The sequence below is a fragment of the Medicago sativa genome, chromosome 4, assembly GCF_051527215.1.
Source record: "Medicago sativa cultivar Bolivia chromosome 4, Bolivia_mono, whole genome shotgun sequence".
Taxonomy (NCBI): domain Eukaryota; kingdom Viridiplantae; phylum Streptophyta; class Magnoliopsida; order Fabales; family Fabaceae; genus Medicago; species Medicago sativa.
Window position 1 is genome coordinate 7,306,945 of NC_140752.1, and position 18,096 is coordinate 7,325,040.

The 18,096-nt window shown below is 32.2% G+C and overlaps 1 protein-coding gene across 1 annotated transcript; it reads right to left on the minus strand.

Moving 5' to 3' along the window:
* Nucleotides 1-567: 567 nt before the first annotated feature.
* LOC146925903 (transcription factor bHLH25-like) lies at nt 568-11,709 on the minus strand. The gene is made up of 4 exons (XM_085758337.1): nt 11,420-11,709; nt 11,129-11,305; nt 7,389-7,724; nt 568-976 (listed from the first exon to the last, which is right to left on the minus strand). The coding sequence occupies exons 1-4, from the start codon at nt 11,459-11,461 to the stop codon at nt 905-907; spliced, it is 627 nt and encodes a 208-aa protein (XP_085614463.1). The 5' UTR covers nt 11,462-11,709; the 3' UTR covers nt 568-904.
* Between the last annotated feature and the right edge of the window lie 6,387 nt (nt 11,710-18,096).

Below are 18,096 nucleotides of genomic sequence, written 5' to 3' on the forward strand. Positions count from 1 at the left end.
TTCTCTTTTATGAACTTCTACAATATTTTGTTGTTGGCCTTTCATTCCAAGGTTCTTTTTATCTTGTAGGGATAATATGAATGGTCAAAGGTCAATCTCCCACTCTTCAAATTCACACTCTCGTCTAGATTTGGGTTGCTCATCAGAGTCTCTTTCTCCCATTTTCCCTTTCTGAGGATGCGTGAGAGGAAACAATTCTTCCCCTCCTTAGGATGTGCTAGAGAAAACAAATATTCTCATTCTTCCCCCTCCATCTTCTCTCTCCTTCTTAGGATGTGCTAGAGAAAACAAATATTCTCATTCTTCCCCCTCCATCTTGTTGTAGCACATGTTTAGCTTTCGATGTCTAATAATTTGATATAAAAAAACATTATTTTAATGAAAATTTATTATGAAATTTTGATCGATTAATAATGTGTGTCACTGCTTTGCAAAGTTGATTAAAAATCTGGTGAAACATAAAATTACTCAAAATGTTATTCATATTATATAATCTAAAGGGAGATATGTTCAGAATTCAATAGAACCCATAAGAAAAGGATAAAGTGAAAAAAATGCCAAAAAATATAATTGCAAAATGATCAACTAACTTCTATCATGTGATAGAGTCAACTACTTATACAATTGCACCCATTATGAACTGGGCTAACCTGCACTTCCGTAGCTCAATCCTAATTATCAGATCCATAATTAACTAAGTACCAACAAATACATGCACTTTAGTTTGCGCTTCAACAATTTATCATAATTTTATACACTTATTTTCATATACTACTAGAATATCTGAAATTCTTCCCCAAAGTACGGTGGCACTTTCTGAGTAAGACAATAACAGTTAATTCTTGTAGAGTATAACAAATGAGATACCTAACATATTCATCCATTCCAAGTCAGATTTTACAATCTATTGTGTCAAGATCGCTATTCTCAGGGTTTTCACTAGCTCATCCACATTAAGGTTGTAGCCATCATCCATCTGCAGAATTTATTATTTTTTTTAATTTGAGGAAAATAAGCTTAGTGGATTTCATTTCATAATAAATGTCAAACTAACATAATATGAGACCACCCTAGCTAATAAGAAATTAATTAATATTTATGAACAAAGGACAAGTTTAATATTTTAATTAATTACTAATAAGGGAAACAAATATAAATAAATTCAAGTGTAAGAATATTCTTTTTTCTTTCGTTTGCTACAGCTTAAGAATATTCAAATATCACTAAAAAAATCAATCTAAAATGGAATAAGATTTTCATAATGGGTTTGATTGTGATACATTGTCAATGTAAAAAGATTTACACTACATATTTAAATAAATATATGTGATTTAAAAGTAATTATTATTAAAGTAATATGTTTTTAAGCTGAAAATCATAATGGATTGATGGTATAGAAACTATTTATAATGACAACATATATGAATTAAATTCGTTTTTTTACATCAAAATTATTAGAAAAATGAGATTTCACAATCTGGACCTATTCTATAGATATTTGGGGTAACTGACCTCACAACTTCAATCACCTGTTAGCAAATACTATGATATTTTGATGTTAGGTCCCTACCTAAATTATTGTTATGTCCCTGCAAGGGCCCTAATAATGCTTAAACAAACTAATATCATGTTGTTAAAATATGGGTTAATATATGTTTACCTTCTGTAATATTAGCGATTTTCTGTTTACCCTCCTGTAAAAAAAAATTGTTTAGATTCCAACCCTGTAATTTGAAGATTCTTTGGTTTTGGACCTTCATGGCATCAAATTACAAAATTTAACGTACTTTCGCCCCCTGTAACTCAAGAGAATTTTGGTTTACCCCCGGTCATATCATTGATTTTGTACACCCAAAACTTATGAAGGTCCAAAACAAAGAATCTTCAAATTACAGGGTTGGAATCTAAACAAATTTTTTTAGAGGGTGTAAACCGGAAATCGCTAATATTACAGGGGGTAAACATGTATTAACCCTTAAAATATTGGTGTTGTGTATACTTTGAAAAATCAACGACCTTGTCTCAGGGAATTAAAACTAGAGTAAATTACACTCCCTACCCCTCAAAAATGCTTGAATTACACCCCCCTCTTCCCTCTTATGTTAAAATATACACTTCCCTCCCTTGAAAAGTAAAATTTATATTCACCTCCCTTATAGGATGCTTGAATTACAACCCTATCCATCAATAATTAAATATGCACTACACTTTAATCTATTTTAACATAAATAAATATTTTTATGATATATATTAATTTTGAACCACCATTAAGAAAAATTAATTCATTTCTTTATAATTTAAATGTCAATGATAATTAAATTTAAATATTTTGCTAGTGATTTTATAATTTAGAGTATAAAATTAACTATTAAATAACAATGCTTTATTGGCTTTAGTAATTTTTCACATATTTTAATTTTATTTTGGGTTATTTCATATTTTATAATAGGGTTTAAAACTACATGCTAATGAAATTATGAACAAAAAATAGTGAAAAATATGTATTCAATTTTTTATTATATTAAAGTAGACCCGCAATACTATTTTTTTTAGTGTGTTAAATTATTATTTTTTTGCTAGATTATTAGAAATAAAAAAATTGAGGGAGTAAAGTGTAGATTTTAACATAAAAGGGGAGGGGAATGCAATTCAAGCTTCTCTTAGGGGAGGGGAGTGAAATTTTTTCTAATATATTTTGAATAAGAGGGGAGATGGGTGTATATTTTAACATAAGAGGGAAGGGAAGTGTAATTCATGCATAGTTGAGGGGAAGTGAGTGTAATTTACTCTTAAAATTAAAATGTTTTCAAATTTCAACAGAAAACATTATTGTTTTTTTCCTTTATAAAAGAAAGAGAAATAGGTTATAATGGAAAAGGTTCCAATTGGTGCAGCATATTAAATTAAAAAATGAATTTCACACATACACCACACCCACGATAAGAAATTAACACTACCCCCTTCTTGTTGATAAAGAGTGATATATTTGACAATATTAAAAATAAAAATTTTACAACTCTTTAAAATCAATATGAAGAGACATATAAAACATGGAAAATGCTAACTAGTGCCCTTGGGGCATTGATTAAAATACTAAAATAAGTAAAAAAAAAGTTGTGTAATTATTGCTAAAACAAAAGTAAAAACTTGCATTTCCAAGACAAAATTTCTAAATGAATTCCTTAACAATTGCCTTTAGGACACTGGATAGCAAAACCCATAAAACATTTAGAATTCTTAGAATGTTAAGGTGCTTTAATTTTCATACGTTCAATGCAATTTTTGTTTTGTTTTGTAATCTCCAATATTTTACTTAATGAAATTGTTGAAGATGGTTTTGAAGATGTTTGTAGTTTGTCCCACATCGTTCAGGTTTTCAGGAGTCGGGTTCTGGATTGCAATGTGAAAATTGGACCCAAGCCCACGTTAGGCGTGAGGGTGGGTGTTGAAGTTGTTTGTTGTTAGTCTCACATTGCTCAGGTTCCCAGACTACTGAGCATATAAATATGCTTGAGTACCCTCATCCTCAGAGCTAACTTTTGGGATGAGATCCAAACATATTTCACATGGTATTAGAGTCGGGTTAAGGATTGTGATGTGGGAAATTGACCCAGGTCCACACTAGGCGTGAGGGTGGGTGTTGAAGTTGGTTTTGAAGTTGTTTGTAGGTTGTCCCATATCGTTCAGGTTCCCGAGAGTCGAGTTAGGATTGCGATGTGGGAATTGGACCCAGGCCCACACTAGGTGTGACGGTGGGTGTTGAAGTTGTTTGTTGTTAGTCACACATCGCTCAGGTTCCCAAACTGTTGAGTGTATAAATATGCTCGACTACCGCTATCCTCAGAGTTACCTTTTGGGATGAGATCCAAGCACATTTAACAAAAATGATTGACGTTGTCGTTTTATCACTTGTCTTCTTTGTAATGTAGTTTATATAAACTATCATGTCTCCACATGTTAAAATTTCTAGATCGATTTGTCGGTGATTGAGATATCTTTTTCCTTACGTTTGCTGCTAAATTTATTAGAAAACTTTGAATTAAATCCGCTTATATTCCTAGTTTTACTCATTGATCATGGATATATGACTCTTTTTTAGGAAATCTTGGATAACAACTTTTGCTATAACATTTATTGGTATATTCCATTATTCATTAAATAGCATTTTTGAGAGCATGAAAGGCCTTCGTCTCATTTCACTTTGTAATGTCATCTACAAGATTCTCTAAAAAGTCCTTGCCAATCGGCTCAAACAAATCCTCCATAAGTGCATCTCTGATTCTTAAGCCTCTTTTGTCCTTGGTAGAGATATTCTTGATAATGCCCTCACTGCTTTTGAAGTTCTCCATTATATGAAATGCAAGACCAGAGGTAAAGAAGGAAATATTGCTCTAAAGCTTGATGTTAGTAAATCTTTTGACAGGGTCAAGTGGAGTTATCTGCAAGCGGTAATGGAAAAAATGGGGTTCTTAAATGTTTGGATTAATTGGATTATGCAATGTGTCTCATATGTTAAATATAATGCGCTAGTCAACAATGATCGTGTGGGGCCTATTGCTCCTATTAGTGGCCTTCGACAAAGGGATCCCCTTTCTCCTTATCTGTACATTATTTGTTCAGAGGGCCTCAGTTGTTACATCCGATACCATGATAATAGCGGCCTTATTCACGATACTTGCATATGTCGGGGGAGTCCATCAATTACTCACCTCCTCTTCACAGATAACAGTTTCCTCTTCTGCAAGGCTACTATTTCTGAAGTGACATCTCTCAAGAATATTCTGGATACTTATGAAACTGTTAGTGGCCAAGCTATTAATTATCAAAAATCTTCCATCGCTTTCAGCGTAACACAAATTCCATACGACGAAGCAACATTATTCATCTCTTGGGAGTTGTGGAATATATGGGGCACGGTAAGTATCTTGGCCTCCCATCTATGCTAAGACGAGATAAAAAATCGATATTCTGTTTTACTAAAGAATGCATCACGAAAATATCCAAAATTGGAATGCTCGATCTCTTTCACGCGCAGGTAAGGAAGTGCTTCTAAAATCAATTTCACAATCTATTCTTGCTTATTGTATGACCTTTTTTCTGCTCCCTACCTCTTTTGGGGAGGAAATAGAACGTATGATATATTCATTTTACTGAGGTTCGAAGATGATTGGAGGTCGAAGTATTAATTGGTTAAATTGGGATAAGATGACTGCTTGTAAGGATCAAGATGGTTTTAATTTTCTTGACCTTAAAGCTTATAACCTTGCCATGCTAGGTAAGCAAGGATGTAAGCTCATCACAAACTCTTCCTCTCTCCTCACTAGAGTTCTCAAAGTTAAATAGTTCCCTATAAGTGGTTTTTTGGGCGCCAATATCGGTCATAGTCCAAGATTCACATGGAGGAATATCTGGAGCACTATCCCGATGTTATCTCTTAGTTATAGGTGGAAAATTGGTGATAGTGACGATATTAATGTCTGGAAAGACCCATGGATCCACACTCGTCTGAATATGCGTCCTTCCTCAATCCCCTCAAGCAATCTTCTCAACATGACGGTCTCTCAGCTTTTCAATCCAACAACCAACACTTGGAATCGAGACTTTATTTCTTCTATCATGAACGCACAAGATACATCCGATATTTGTAAGTTGACTTTGCACTCTCGCACTCATTCTGATACAATTATTTGGAATGCATCTCCTAATAGATAATACACAGTCAAATCTGCCTACAAGACGTGTTTGAATATTTCAGACCAACGGACAAACCATCATGTCTCTAGTGATTGAAAGTTGATATGGTCACTACGTGTTCCGCCTAAAATCAAACATTTTTGTTGTAGATTACTTCGTAACTGCCTACCCACGAGGGTTAACTTGCAAAGTCGTAGAGTCCATTTCCAGTCAACTTGTATGGTTTGCAATAACGACTTGGAAGATGAAATGCACATGTTTATGCATTGTAAGTTTGCTAGTGATTGTTGGAAAGAAGCTAATCTTTGGGGCAAGATAGAGTCGTACATGACGTCAAGTGGCAGTTTTTCCTCTATTATCTTTTCCATTCTTAGAGTGTTTGAAGTGGAGAATTGTGATAGATTTGTAGCTATTTTATGGAGTATTTGGTGTGCGCGTAATGGTTGTTTATGGGAGCAAAAGTCCGCCAATGCTCGTGCATCGTGTGTCCTCGCATTAGATACAGTTCGGGATTACATGTGGTGCCACCGTCTCAATGATAATGGGCAGTCCACTACCTCAATATGGTCTAAACCGCAGGTGGATTGGATCAAGTGTAACGTAGATCGTGCCCTTTTCGTAGTCGAAGGAAAATTTGGTGTAGGTATTTGCTTTCGAGAAAGTCGTGTACATCTTATCCAAGCTCACTCTATGGTCTTTCCCTCTGTTACAACCGCAGCTCAGTGTGAAGCTACTGCTCTACAACAATCCCTCCAAATTGCTCTTGGTCTCGGCCTCAATCAGGTAGTATTTGAAACTGATGGTCAGCTAGTTGTGAATGTAGTCCTTAATAATAGCTCCTATGTGAATGAACTAGGAAGTTTACTCTAATTGTAGGACTTTGCTCTTATCTAATGTTAGTTATGCTCTAGCTTACATTAGGAGACAAGCTAATAAAGTCACTTATAACTTTGCTCGAACGTCTATATTACATGCTAGTCCCAATATTTTCTTTCATCCTCCCTATTGTATTGACTCTATTATTTTTGATGAAATGAAATGAGTTATCTCCAATACTTTACTTAATAAAAATGATTAACGTTGTCGTTTTATCACTTGTCTTTATGTATTTGTTAGGTAATTTATATAAATTATCATGTCTCCATATGTTAAAATTTCATGATCGATCCGTCGCTGACTATGATATGATATCTTTTTTCTTACGTTTGTTGCTAAATTTATTAGAAAACTTCGAATTAAATCCGCTCATATTCCTAGTTTTACTCATTGATCATGGATAAAAAAAAAAAACTATCCCGTGCACTGAAGCTTCCGCATACGCAGGGTCCGGGAAGGGGTCCCACCATTTGGTGTATTGTACGCAGCCTTACCCTGTTTTTACACAAGAGGCTGTTTACAGGACTTGAACCCGTGACCTTACAGTCACATGACAACAACTTTACCAGTTGCGCCAAGGATACCCCTCACTCATTGATCATGGATATATGACTTTTTTTTTAGGAAATCTTGGATAACAACTTCAACTATAACATCTACTGGTATATTCCATAATTCATTAAATAGCATTTTTCTTTTCAAAAAAAAATTAAATAGCATTTTTCTTTGTTACGATTCTCCAAATAGAATATATATTATTATATGAAGCATCCCTTAAAAATATATTATATGAAGTATATATTGACTTGTATATGTACCTTGGCAACAATGGTGATGTCAAGGGTGGATTTTCCAAAATTCAAGACTCTACTGTTAACTACTGAAAGATGAAGATTTTCAAGGTTGGTTAGTATTTTGAGCAGGATACCATTTTGTTCCTCACATTGGACTATGACGAGTACAACTTTTTGTAACACTCTTGCTTTGACCTCTGGAAGAGTAATATCACTTGTTCCACAATTGTAGTAATTTGAACTCAGTTTGGTCCTTTCGTTACAAATGTTGAATCCAGCTTCTTGTTCTAGCTCTCTCACACGTTCTTGAAGTGTTGCTACATAGTCTCTAGCTTTCTCTATGATCGAAATTTCGTCCAGCTACACATTTATATAGAGAAATCAATTTCACTTTTTTCATCCCTATTATTTATAAGTGCATATATATACATATAAAAAAATAGAATATTGATCTTTCTATGCTATTCTCTTTTCTTGTATGACCAACTTATCCGTTGTACAATATGAAAATTGTATCAATAATAAAATAAAAAAAAATTATAACACACTTTTTTTTATATATTTATTTAGAAAGAAAACTCCAACTTCTCTATAAGCTTTTTTTCTCCTTCGTTCATCGAGGAGGGGTAGTTTTAGGTCTTTTTTTTTTACCTAAAATCACTCATCTACATCTTTTTTTTTTCTTCCTTTTCTTTCAATCTAAATAAGTAGTTTTCACATATATCAAGTTTTTCCTTTTGTGTTTTTTGTGATTTCGTCGTCTAAGTGCGGCGTTGTGTAGTTAGTCGTCTTGTGCGGTGCTTGAATTCAAGTCTTGTCGCGGTGTTCATTTAGTTCCTATTGAAAGATCGACATCAGTCAATTACAAATTCAACCAATGATTTGGGCGTCAACGTTGCAGATCTGTGAGCGTGGGTATTTTCGTGACTTAGGTTTTTTCATATTATTTGTCGGCATTTTATCGTTGTATGCTATTAACTTGGATGTTGTGAGTTTGTTCGTAGATTCACCTTTTACATTTTTAGCGATGTTTCTATCTGATGTACTCTATCAATTTGAATGAATGAATCGTTTTATTTTTGTCAAAAAAAAATATATTCAGAAAGATGTATTTTTACAAATATTAATAAAAATAAAAACATTTCAAAAACAGACAAGCAAATAATGCAAATGCCTTTAGAAAGTATAACGAACCAACTGACCCCCGACAATGATTTCTTTTCATTGGATAATAACGAACCTTTCACTTTGCTTAAGCTACATTTTTTTTGTACCAATTAATTTTGGGAAAAGGGAAGAAGATAATAAATTACTGCCTTTAAATTATAATAAAAAAAATATAAGTGTTTGTTATTGACTTTCTTAGAAATCGTGGTTGAGCCTAACACAATTTCACAAAACCAATTTATGAGGTGATGATTGCCCTCACTTATAAACACATTGTCAGACCATGATCTATCCGATGTAGGACTCTTAACTCACCCCTTCACGACCAGCACTATCGGGTTTGGTTTGTAGACATAAATGGTGGGCGGCCCGATAGTGGATACCTGATAGAAGGTGGTCCAATGGATCTTGAAGAGGTTCTGATACCATCTTAAATAGGTTTGGATCTCATCCAAAAGCTAGCTCAAAGGATAAAGGTACTCAAACATATTTATATGCTCAACAGCCCGGAAACCTGTGGGATGTGAGACAAACAACAAACTACAAACAACTTCAACACCCACCCTCATGCCTAGCGTGGGCCTGAATCCCCACAACGCAAACCTTAACCCAACTCTGATACCATCTTAGAAATCGTGGTTGGACCTAACACAATCCCACAAAACCGATTTTTAAGGTGAGGATTGCTCTCACTTATAAACACATTGTCACACCATCTTCTATCAGATGTATGACTTTTAACAGACTTCACTTCATCGTTACCTTTGTTTAAACCACACTCTTAAGTAAGATTTTAACTATATGAAAGATATATAAAATAAGAGAAATGCTAGGGTCACACCCACTAACACTCTCTTTTACCACACCCAATAAAAATCAGCCATGTGTTCCATTTTTTTAATTCAATTTACTTGTTACCTGCTCATCCTGTTTCTAAAAGAAAAAGAAAAAGAACAGACAATTTTTAGCAGTTTCATTGCGATCCATGTAACATTATTTAAGGTAGAGTAGATTTCGTTTGGATTGCTGTTTTTTGGAAATTTTATGATATCGTGGATGATTTTCTGTACATTTTTTGGATCGGAATCCTAGATCCCGCCACCACCGCCGTTCATTGTTTCTGTGAAAAGAGAGAGAGAGAGAGAGAGCACTGCATCTAGGTTTTTATATATTCTGTAAAGTGCCTCAAGTGTTGAATTGAATCAAACTGCAATACATAGATATTGCTGGCAATTGAGCAATAATTTTGGCGATTCAGATCCAAACTGCAATACACTTCTTCTTTTTCTTTTTCTTTTTTCTCTCCAAAAAAAAAAAAAATCAAACAACAGGATGAGCAAGTAACAAGTAAATTGAATTAAAAAAAATGGGACACATGGCTGATTTTTATTGGATGTGTTAAAAGAGAGTGTTAGTGGGTGTGACCTTAGCATTTTCTCATAAAATAATGAGAATACAAAAATATGATTTGTAAATTGTAATATTAAAAAGTTGATACCTTCAATTAGGGATGGCAAAAAAATTTGCATCCGTGAATATTTGCGGATAAAATCCACCACGGATACGGAGTGGAGACCTGAATGGATATCCATGGATAAAATAAACGGATATTTTAACTATCCACTAATTAATGGATACGGATGCAGACTTAATGGTATATGCACCTGCGGATATCCATACCCGCTATTTAATCGAGGAATTTACATAAATAACCTTAATACTTTCCTAAGCAAAAAACCTCAGTACTATGAGTGTTGTTATTACGCTCCTTTAAAAGGAAGTGAAAGTGGTCGGGACTGTTGAAGCAAAAAGCTATGTTTTTGTTGAATATGATGAACTTTATTTATGTTTTTGTTAAATCAAAGAACTTTATTTTTATTAAATATAAGGAACTTTATTTATGGTTTTTTTTTTAGTCGATGATCTTTATGGCTTTTTATTAAATGCATGTGATGAACTTTTGTTTTTAAAGTTCAGCTAAAAAACAATTAACAATTTTATTTTATTTTTGTAAATGTTATTAATGGATATCTGTATAAACCCGTTGATACCGCAAAATCCATGGATTACCCACTAAACGGATATCTGCACGAATATGGATAAGGTATAGATTTCATATTTATCCAACGGAGCATACACGAAAATCACACTATCCACATCCATGGATATCCATTTACATCCCTATCTTCAATCTTAAGTCACTTCGAATTCTTAATTTAATGAGCATACTATCATCACTTGCACTGAAAGCCATATATCCTCGCATGGGGTATCTAATATTATCAATTTTATTTTTATTTTATTTTATTTTATTTTCCCTACTTTATTTAAAAAATAATAATCTTTCTGCATTATTGAGTTTTTACAATTGATTTTGAGTGTATAGAAGATAATATTTTTTAGTATAAAGAAGGTTGGTATGATTTTGAGTGTATAAAAAATATTTTTTTATACTATATATCAGCTAGTAACACAATATATATATATATATTCCTTCAACAAAAAAAAAACTGGTAAGACATATGCAAAGAAATCATACCATTCATTTAAAGTATAAATATGTTAATATGTTAACTATATTTAATTTAATTACGAACCTTCTTTAAGCCTATGGCGTCTGAAAGTTCCTGCAACATCTCTGTGATCTCCTTCTCATTGTTTTCCTTTGTATTATCTGTGGGATCTCCAACCTGATCTTCAAAATAATGATCCTCATCATCATCACATACAGATTCAGATTCTCCATCTTTAAGAATGGCTTCATCACTTATTTCCTATGAATAAATGCAAAAAACAAAGAAAAGAGAGTTATACACATAATATGACTGTGACTAACTCAAAATCATATGTATTATATTAATAGGTACGTGATTGCAATTGGATTTTACCAAATCAGAATTAGAAGGCCAATTTTCTCCCGACTCCTCCATTAATTTTGTTCCAAGAACTATATATGTAATGTAATTGTGTTGAAGAATGATAAAGTACAGTGTGGATAAGAGGTGGGTTGGGTTGTTATATAATATAGGGGGGAGAGAATGAGAGAGTGATGAAAAGAAAAAGAAAAAAAAAAACAAGAGAATGGTGGTTGAGGTTGTGAAGGTGAGTAATATGGTGAGTAGAGTCCTGTGTGAGCGACTCAATTCATCATCTTGAGTGTGTGTCTATATATATATATATATATATATATATATATATATATATATATATATATATATATATATATATATATATATATAAGAGAGCATATACTATGAAAATGTCATTTTTATATGAGAATGATGAGAATAAATACAAGCCATAATATCTAAATAGATGGTTCAGATTAAAAGTTCTATTTTAATTAACACATGTGTTTTTCCACACTCAATCAATATGTGAATCTTTCATCTTCTCTATTCAATCATCATCAACGCCGTTCTCTCTCTCTTTGTCCAGGAGGTTCACCTAATTAACCTACCATAACATAGAGATTAATAAGCATTCATTCCATAATCTTCCCAGAATGGATTCAAGCATTTTGTGTAACTCTCGTAATTTTCAATTAAATTTGTCATGAAGTAAAATTAATTATATTATATCATTTCCTTTGTCCATCTATATTTTAATTTCACAGCAATGTTGTAGGAAAAGAATTTCCTCCCACAATCCTCAAATGAAACTCTTGCAAGTAATGATACAAGAAAAATCACATAATTAATTAGATTGAAATTGAAATTGAAAAAAAATTCAACACAATCTTTAAATCCCAAAAAGTTTTGAGATTCATTGAATAAATAATGTATATAGTCTATAATAATGACTTGAAACGTCATTTATTGCATGAATATCAAAACTTGTTTTTTTGCTTATAATAGTGATCAGAGGGTGTAACCAATATATAAATAAATAAAAATGCTAGCATGTAAGATATTGTTTGATTTGTCTCAATGAATATTTTTAAAATATCAAATTTTTATAACTTTTTATTATATATAATTAAAGATATTAATGATCAAAGTTGTGCATTAATATAAATAAATAAAAATGTTAGCATGTAAGATATTGTTTGATTTGTCTCAATGAATATTTTTAAAATATCAAATTTTTATAACTTTTTATTATATATAATTAAAGATATTAATGATCAAAGTTGTGCATTAGCATGTGTGCGGTAGTTAACTGCGACATGTATTTTTAAATGGATGGAGTATTAAGTTCATATTGGTTGAAGATAAGATCAAATCATGTTGTCGAAGTGAGAATCTTTTTTTATTTTAACTAGCGAAAAGATGGGCACTCACGTGCCCGTCTTTCAGCTCTTTTTATTGCGCTAACGTTTGAAAATTATGAACGGTGATTTTTTATGAAATTTTGATCTTGATTAAAACTAAAAAAAAAAATGTTTGTTGCTTTCAAGTTATAAAAAAATCAAACTAACCATGATTAACTATTTCAACGACACCGACAATAATACAATATAACAAAAAAAATATAATCTAAATTCTTTTTTTAACGACACCAACGACAATTTTATTATAGAAAAAGTTGTTTAAGGGTATAATTAGAATGATGAAAAAGTAAGTATAAATATACTCATCTTTACACTTTTTAAATGATAAAGGAAAAAAAACAAAAAAAAATTATATTCATATCGTGTTTGTTACATTTGTTTTAATATTTAAATTTATTTTTATCTATTTGTTACATGTGTTATTTGTATTGAAAATTAAGGGTATTTTTGAAAAGAAAAATCCAACCAAAAGTGCTGAAAGGGGTAGTTTTCTTTATATATAGTAAAGATAAGTCGAAGTGAGAATCTCGTTGGTAGATAATAAATAATTATATTATTTGTAAATGATCTTGGAGTCTCAAGATTTTTTGCCTGATACTAATGAGTCTCATCATCATTCAACTTGCCTTGACTAATCTTATTTGTAAAAAAATTAATTTCACTTATAGTCCTAATGATAAATGAAACATGATTTTAGTCCCTCACTCCAAAATTCAGGCTTTTAGTCCCTAGCTTCACAAGTTTTGGGATTGATTTCCACATCCATGATTGAGGCTTGATTTTTTTTTTTTATGACGTATCATTACTGATGTGAGATTAGATCACTATGTGACATTCTTAATTTGGAACAAAAAATTTGTTAGCACCTTTTTATTTTAGCTTGATTGATCAAATGTATTTTTTATTTTTTTGGTTGATAAAATGAAAAGTCCCTTCGGCACAAGATGTACGAGAGCAACTTAACAAAAGAAGAGAGTCGCATTACAAGTAACAACAATCGACAAAAAGGAGAAACTAGGAAACAACAGTTAAGCAAGAAATATGATTATGCCTCCATAAATGATAATCGAAATCAAACATAAGTTGATTTTAACTATCAGAAAGATAAATCAAACATAACCTGATTTTAACTATCAGAAAGACTAAAGCTTTAACCTTTTCGCTTAACGATTGTAAATGCTCGTCCTTAAGCTGAAAAATTATCCCATTTCTCGCCTTTCAGATGACCCAAACCACTTAAACCCAAATAATATTAAGAGTCAACTGAACATTTTTCGAGAATCCCCTAACCCACCAAACTACACTAGGTGATCTAGTAAATTACCCTGAAAACTGGTTAAGAAACCTAACCATCCAGAATCCAGAGACCATAACCGACAATAAAAGTCACATTTAGTAAATAAATGATCCTTGTCTTCCAAAATTATGCCGCATAATCAAATTAACCTTAGTTTGAATCCAATTAAGAAACAAACGTCAAGCAAAATTATTAATTTTTAGCATAACCACTTTAAGCCACAACACATGATTATAAACTGGATTAAAATTTTCTTCTATAGTAGTTAATTTGTTATAAGCACTTTTTATCGTATAAACTTGAGAGGGATGAAGCTTCTAAACCCAACAATCCCTCACATCAATATACAAAGCAACCGAAGCTAAATGTTCCACATACTCCTCCCATGCAAATAACCTCCTACGCCATTTCTAAGCCTCGCCATTTACTTCCCACCCCAAAAAGTGCATATATGTTACTGGTTCTAATTTATTATCTGCCAACTTATAAAGTCTTCTAAATCTAACTTCAAACGAAGAACCATCTGCCGACTTATAAAGTCTTCTAAATCTAACTTCAAATGAAGAACCATCGAGTCATGAGTCTCTCCAAAACAAGGTAGTGGAGCTATCACCCACCTCACGATGAGTATTATCAATCAACCACCCCTGGTCTAGCATACCAACTCCCTCTCTAATTTTATTCTAATTTTGCCACCACACAAAACCTCTCCTTCCCCCAAAACATAAACGCCCTCCTTCCTTACAGTACCTAGCACATAACACTTTTTACCAAAAACTTTCCCATTTCTCCAACACCCTCAAAACCCATTTACTAAGCAAATATAATTTAAACTCATTCAATTTACTGACCTCAAACCTCCTTTCTCCCTTTTCAAACATAAAGTATATCATTTAATCCAAAATATTTTTCTAAAATCCTCACAACCCACCTTAAAAAACACTATAAATATATTCAAGAGAAGATACGATACTTAAGGGAGTCTTGAAGAAGGAAAGAAAATAGACCGGTATGAGGGACATATCATACTTCAGAAGAATCAGCCGACTCCCCAAAGATAGAATCCTACTATGCCACCCCGACAATCTACTTCTAATACGCGCAATAAGAGGACACCATAAATGAAGTTTACGAGAGTCACCACCTATAGGTAGCCCCAAGTACAAAAAAAGAAAGACTCCCATGTTTACAATTCATTAGCAAAGTCGCGTCATGCAACCATGACTGAACAACATTAACACCAAACATCGTACTTTTATGGAAATTTACTTTTAAACTAGATATCTCCTAAAAAAGAATTAATATTGCCTTCAAAGCTTTAACATTAGCCCATCATTTTACCCCAACCACTAAAGTATCATTAGCAAAGTGTAAATGAGAGACAGACACATTATCGTGCACCCCAACACCAAAATCAGTAAACAAACCTGCCTCCACCAACGCATTCATCATGACCTTTAAGCCTTCTGCTGCTAAAATAATTGGAGAAAGATGGTCTCCTTGGTGGAGCCCTCTTTCCTTCTTAAACTCCTTAGTCGGGCTCCCATTCGCAAGCACAAACGTCGTTGATGTAGTAACACATTCTAAAATCCACTTACGCCACATAGGTCGAAAATTCATTTTATTGTTCACATCACCCAAATACCTCTGGTCCCACCTAATCATAGGCTTTCTCAAAATCAAACTTAATAAGTAATAACTCTTTCTTTGAGCTGCGTGCATCACCCACTATTTTATTAGCAATAAGGATACCCACAAGGATTGGTCGGCCTTTGAAAAACGATGATTGATACTCCGAGACCACATTACCAACAACTTTTCTCAATCTATTAGCAAGCACCTTCGACAAAATTTTATACAAATAACCAACCAAGGAAATAAATAAAAAATTAGCCAACCTCTAAAGGCTCTCAATTTTAAGGATCAAAGCCATTAAAGTATTGCTAATTCCTTTTGTTAATTCAATTTTTCAATGAAAGTCGGCATAAAAACACAGCAACTCTTCTTTTAAAATATCCCGAAAATCATTAATAGAACTAAGATTAATATCATCTGGCCCAGGACTCTTGAAACTGTCACAATCCCAAACCGCTTGCTTTATCTCCTCTAAAGAAAATGTTTAATAAGATCCAACCCCTCCTCCCCACTTATTGATTTAAAAGAAAGATCATCTTCCCAGATCCAATGGCCACCTCTGACTTAATATGATTTTTGGTATGATTCTGGTGTCAAATCTACAAATACATTTATCAATTTAAATTTTTCCTTCAGGACATAACCACTTCACCCTTCAACCTGAAATCAACTATCTATGATCCAAATAAAAAATACCTAATCATCAAATAAGTTTCACATTTTATGAATATGACACATAATAAAAAAATACTCCCTCCGGTCTCAAATGTAAGAAACAAAAAATAAATGCACACATATTAAGAAAGTGGATTGACTACATTTAAATCATTATAAAAAGTGATATTTTTCTAATTGTACCCTTGTCTTGGAGTAGTAAAAACAATTAATGAGGTGGGTTTAATGAGGGTAAACTTGGAATTGTGGCATTTAATAGGTTCATTTTACTATATTTTTTCTTATATTTGAGACCACCAATTTTATTTTTTTGTTTCTTACATTTGAGACCGGAGGGAGTAAGTCTCAGATGTTGATTTGTTTTTTGTTTTTTGAAAAATTTGTGAGAAGTGGGGGCAACAATCCCAAATTTAAAAATTGATATAAAAAATATTCCACTTAAAGTATGAGCATAATAGTTCATTTAGCCCTTTAGACTAGGGGTGTTCAAAATGGAACTAATTCAATAGAAAAACCGCAAACCGAAATCGCAAAAATTCGTATTTTGTTTGGATGTATTAAGATCATTTTTTTACTCAAATGCTTGGTTTGGTTTGGTTTGGTTTGCGGTTTTTATTTTACTAACCAAACCAAACCAAAACAAAACGCAACATAAGAAAAACACTAATTAAATTTGTCACTTAGACAAATACTCATCGAAACTCAATGGAAACTTTTATAAATTTATCTTGTTAAGTTTCTTCTTTGCTTTTTATTTAAAAAATGTATTTAGTGCCACTTGAACTTTAAGAGAATGATAAAATCTCAGTCTTTTACATTTCGTACATAATATGATTACTTTTTGTACACGTTTTAAATTTTGTCTATGTTATTGGTGAAAATGAAATTGTAATGTTGGATGAAATATAAAACATTGTTGAAAGTATGTTGTGTTTTATCTTTCAAACTTGATTTTAATGTTGAAAAAAAAATTATATTGTTTCGAAAAAAATTGCATCCACCGAACCAATCCAAGCTGCTTTGGTTAAAAAGTCAACCGAACCAAACCGAACCGCATTCTTTTTTATGTCACAGTTAAGATGACTTTTATACTTAAAACCGAACTAAACCGCACCTGAACAACCATACTTTAGACTTTGTGAAATATGGGGCGACAATCACGAATTTAAAATTTTAGATTATTTTTTTTTTCTTCACTTGAATAGGGAGTGTAATAGTACATTTAGGTACCATTTGACCCGGCTTTTTTTCTACGTCTCTACATTTTTAAGGAGAAGTTAGGTCAAACACAATATCAATTAAGTACTTACTAAAAAAGTATTTTTTTTTTTTTTAGAATGCATCAAATTGAATGGAAATGCTACTTTGAAACTGCTTGTTAGTAACAAACTATACATATCTTTTGGTCGACAAGGCATATTGTAACAAACCATGCATATATTTTTCTTATTAAAAAAAACTATAAATATCTTTTTCAATGACACCAACAATGTAACAAATGTATTATCATATGATATAAATTCTTATTTTTTTTAATGACATCAAACATATAGTATTCTTATAACCAAATTTGTTATAGGGTATAATTGAAAATGAAAAAACCAACCATTAAATTCAAAGCTTTGTACAATATTTTGCCAAACAACTTTTAACTTATAAATAACTGTAAAACTAAAAATAATAAA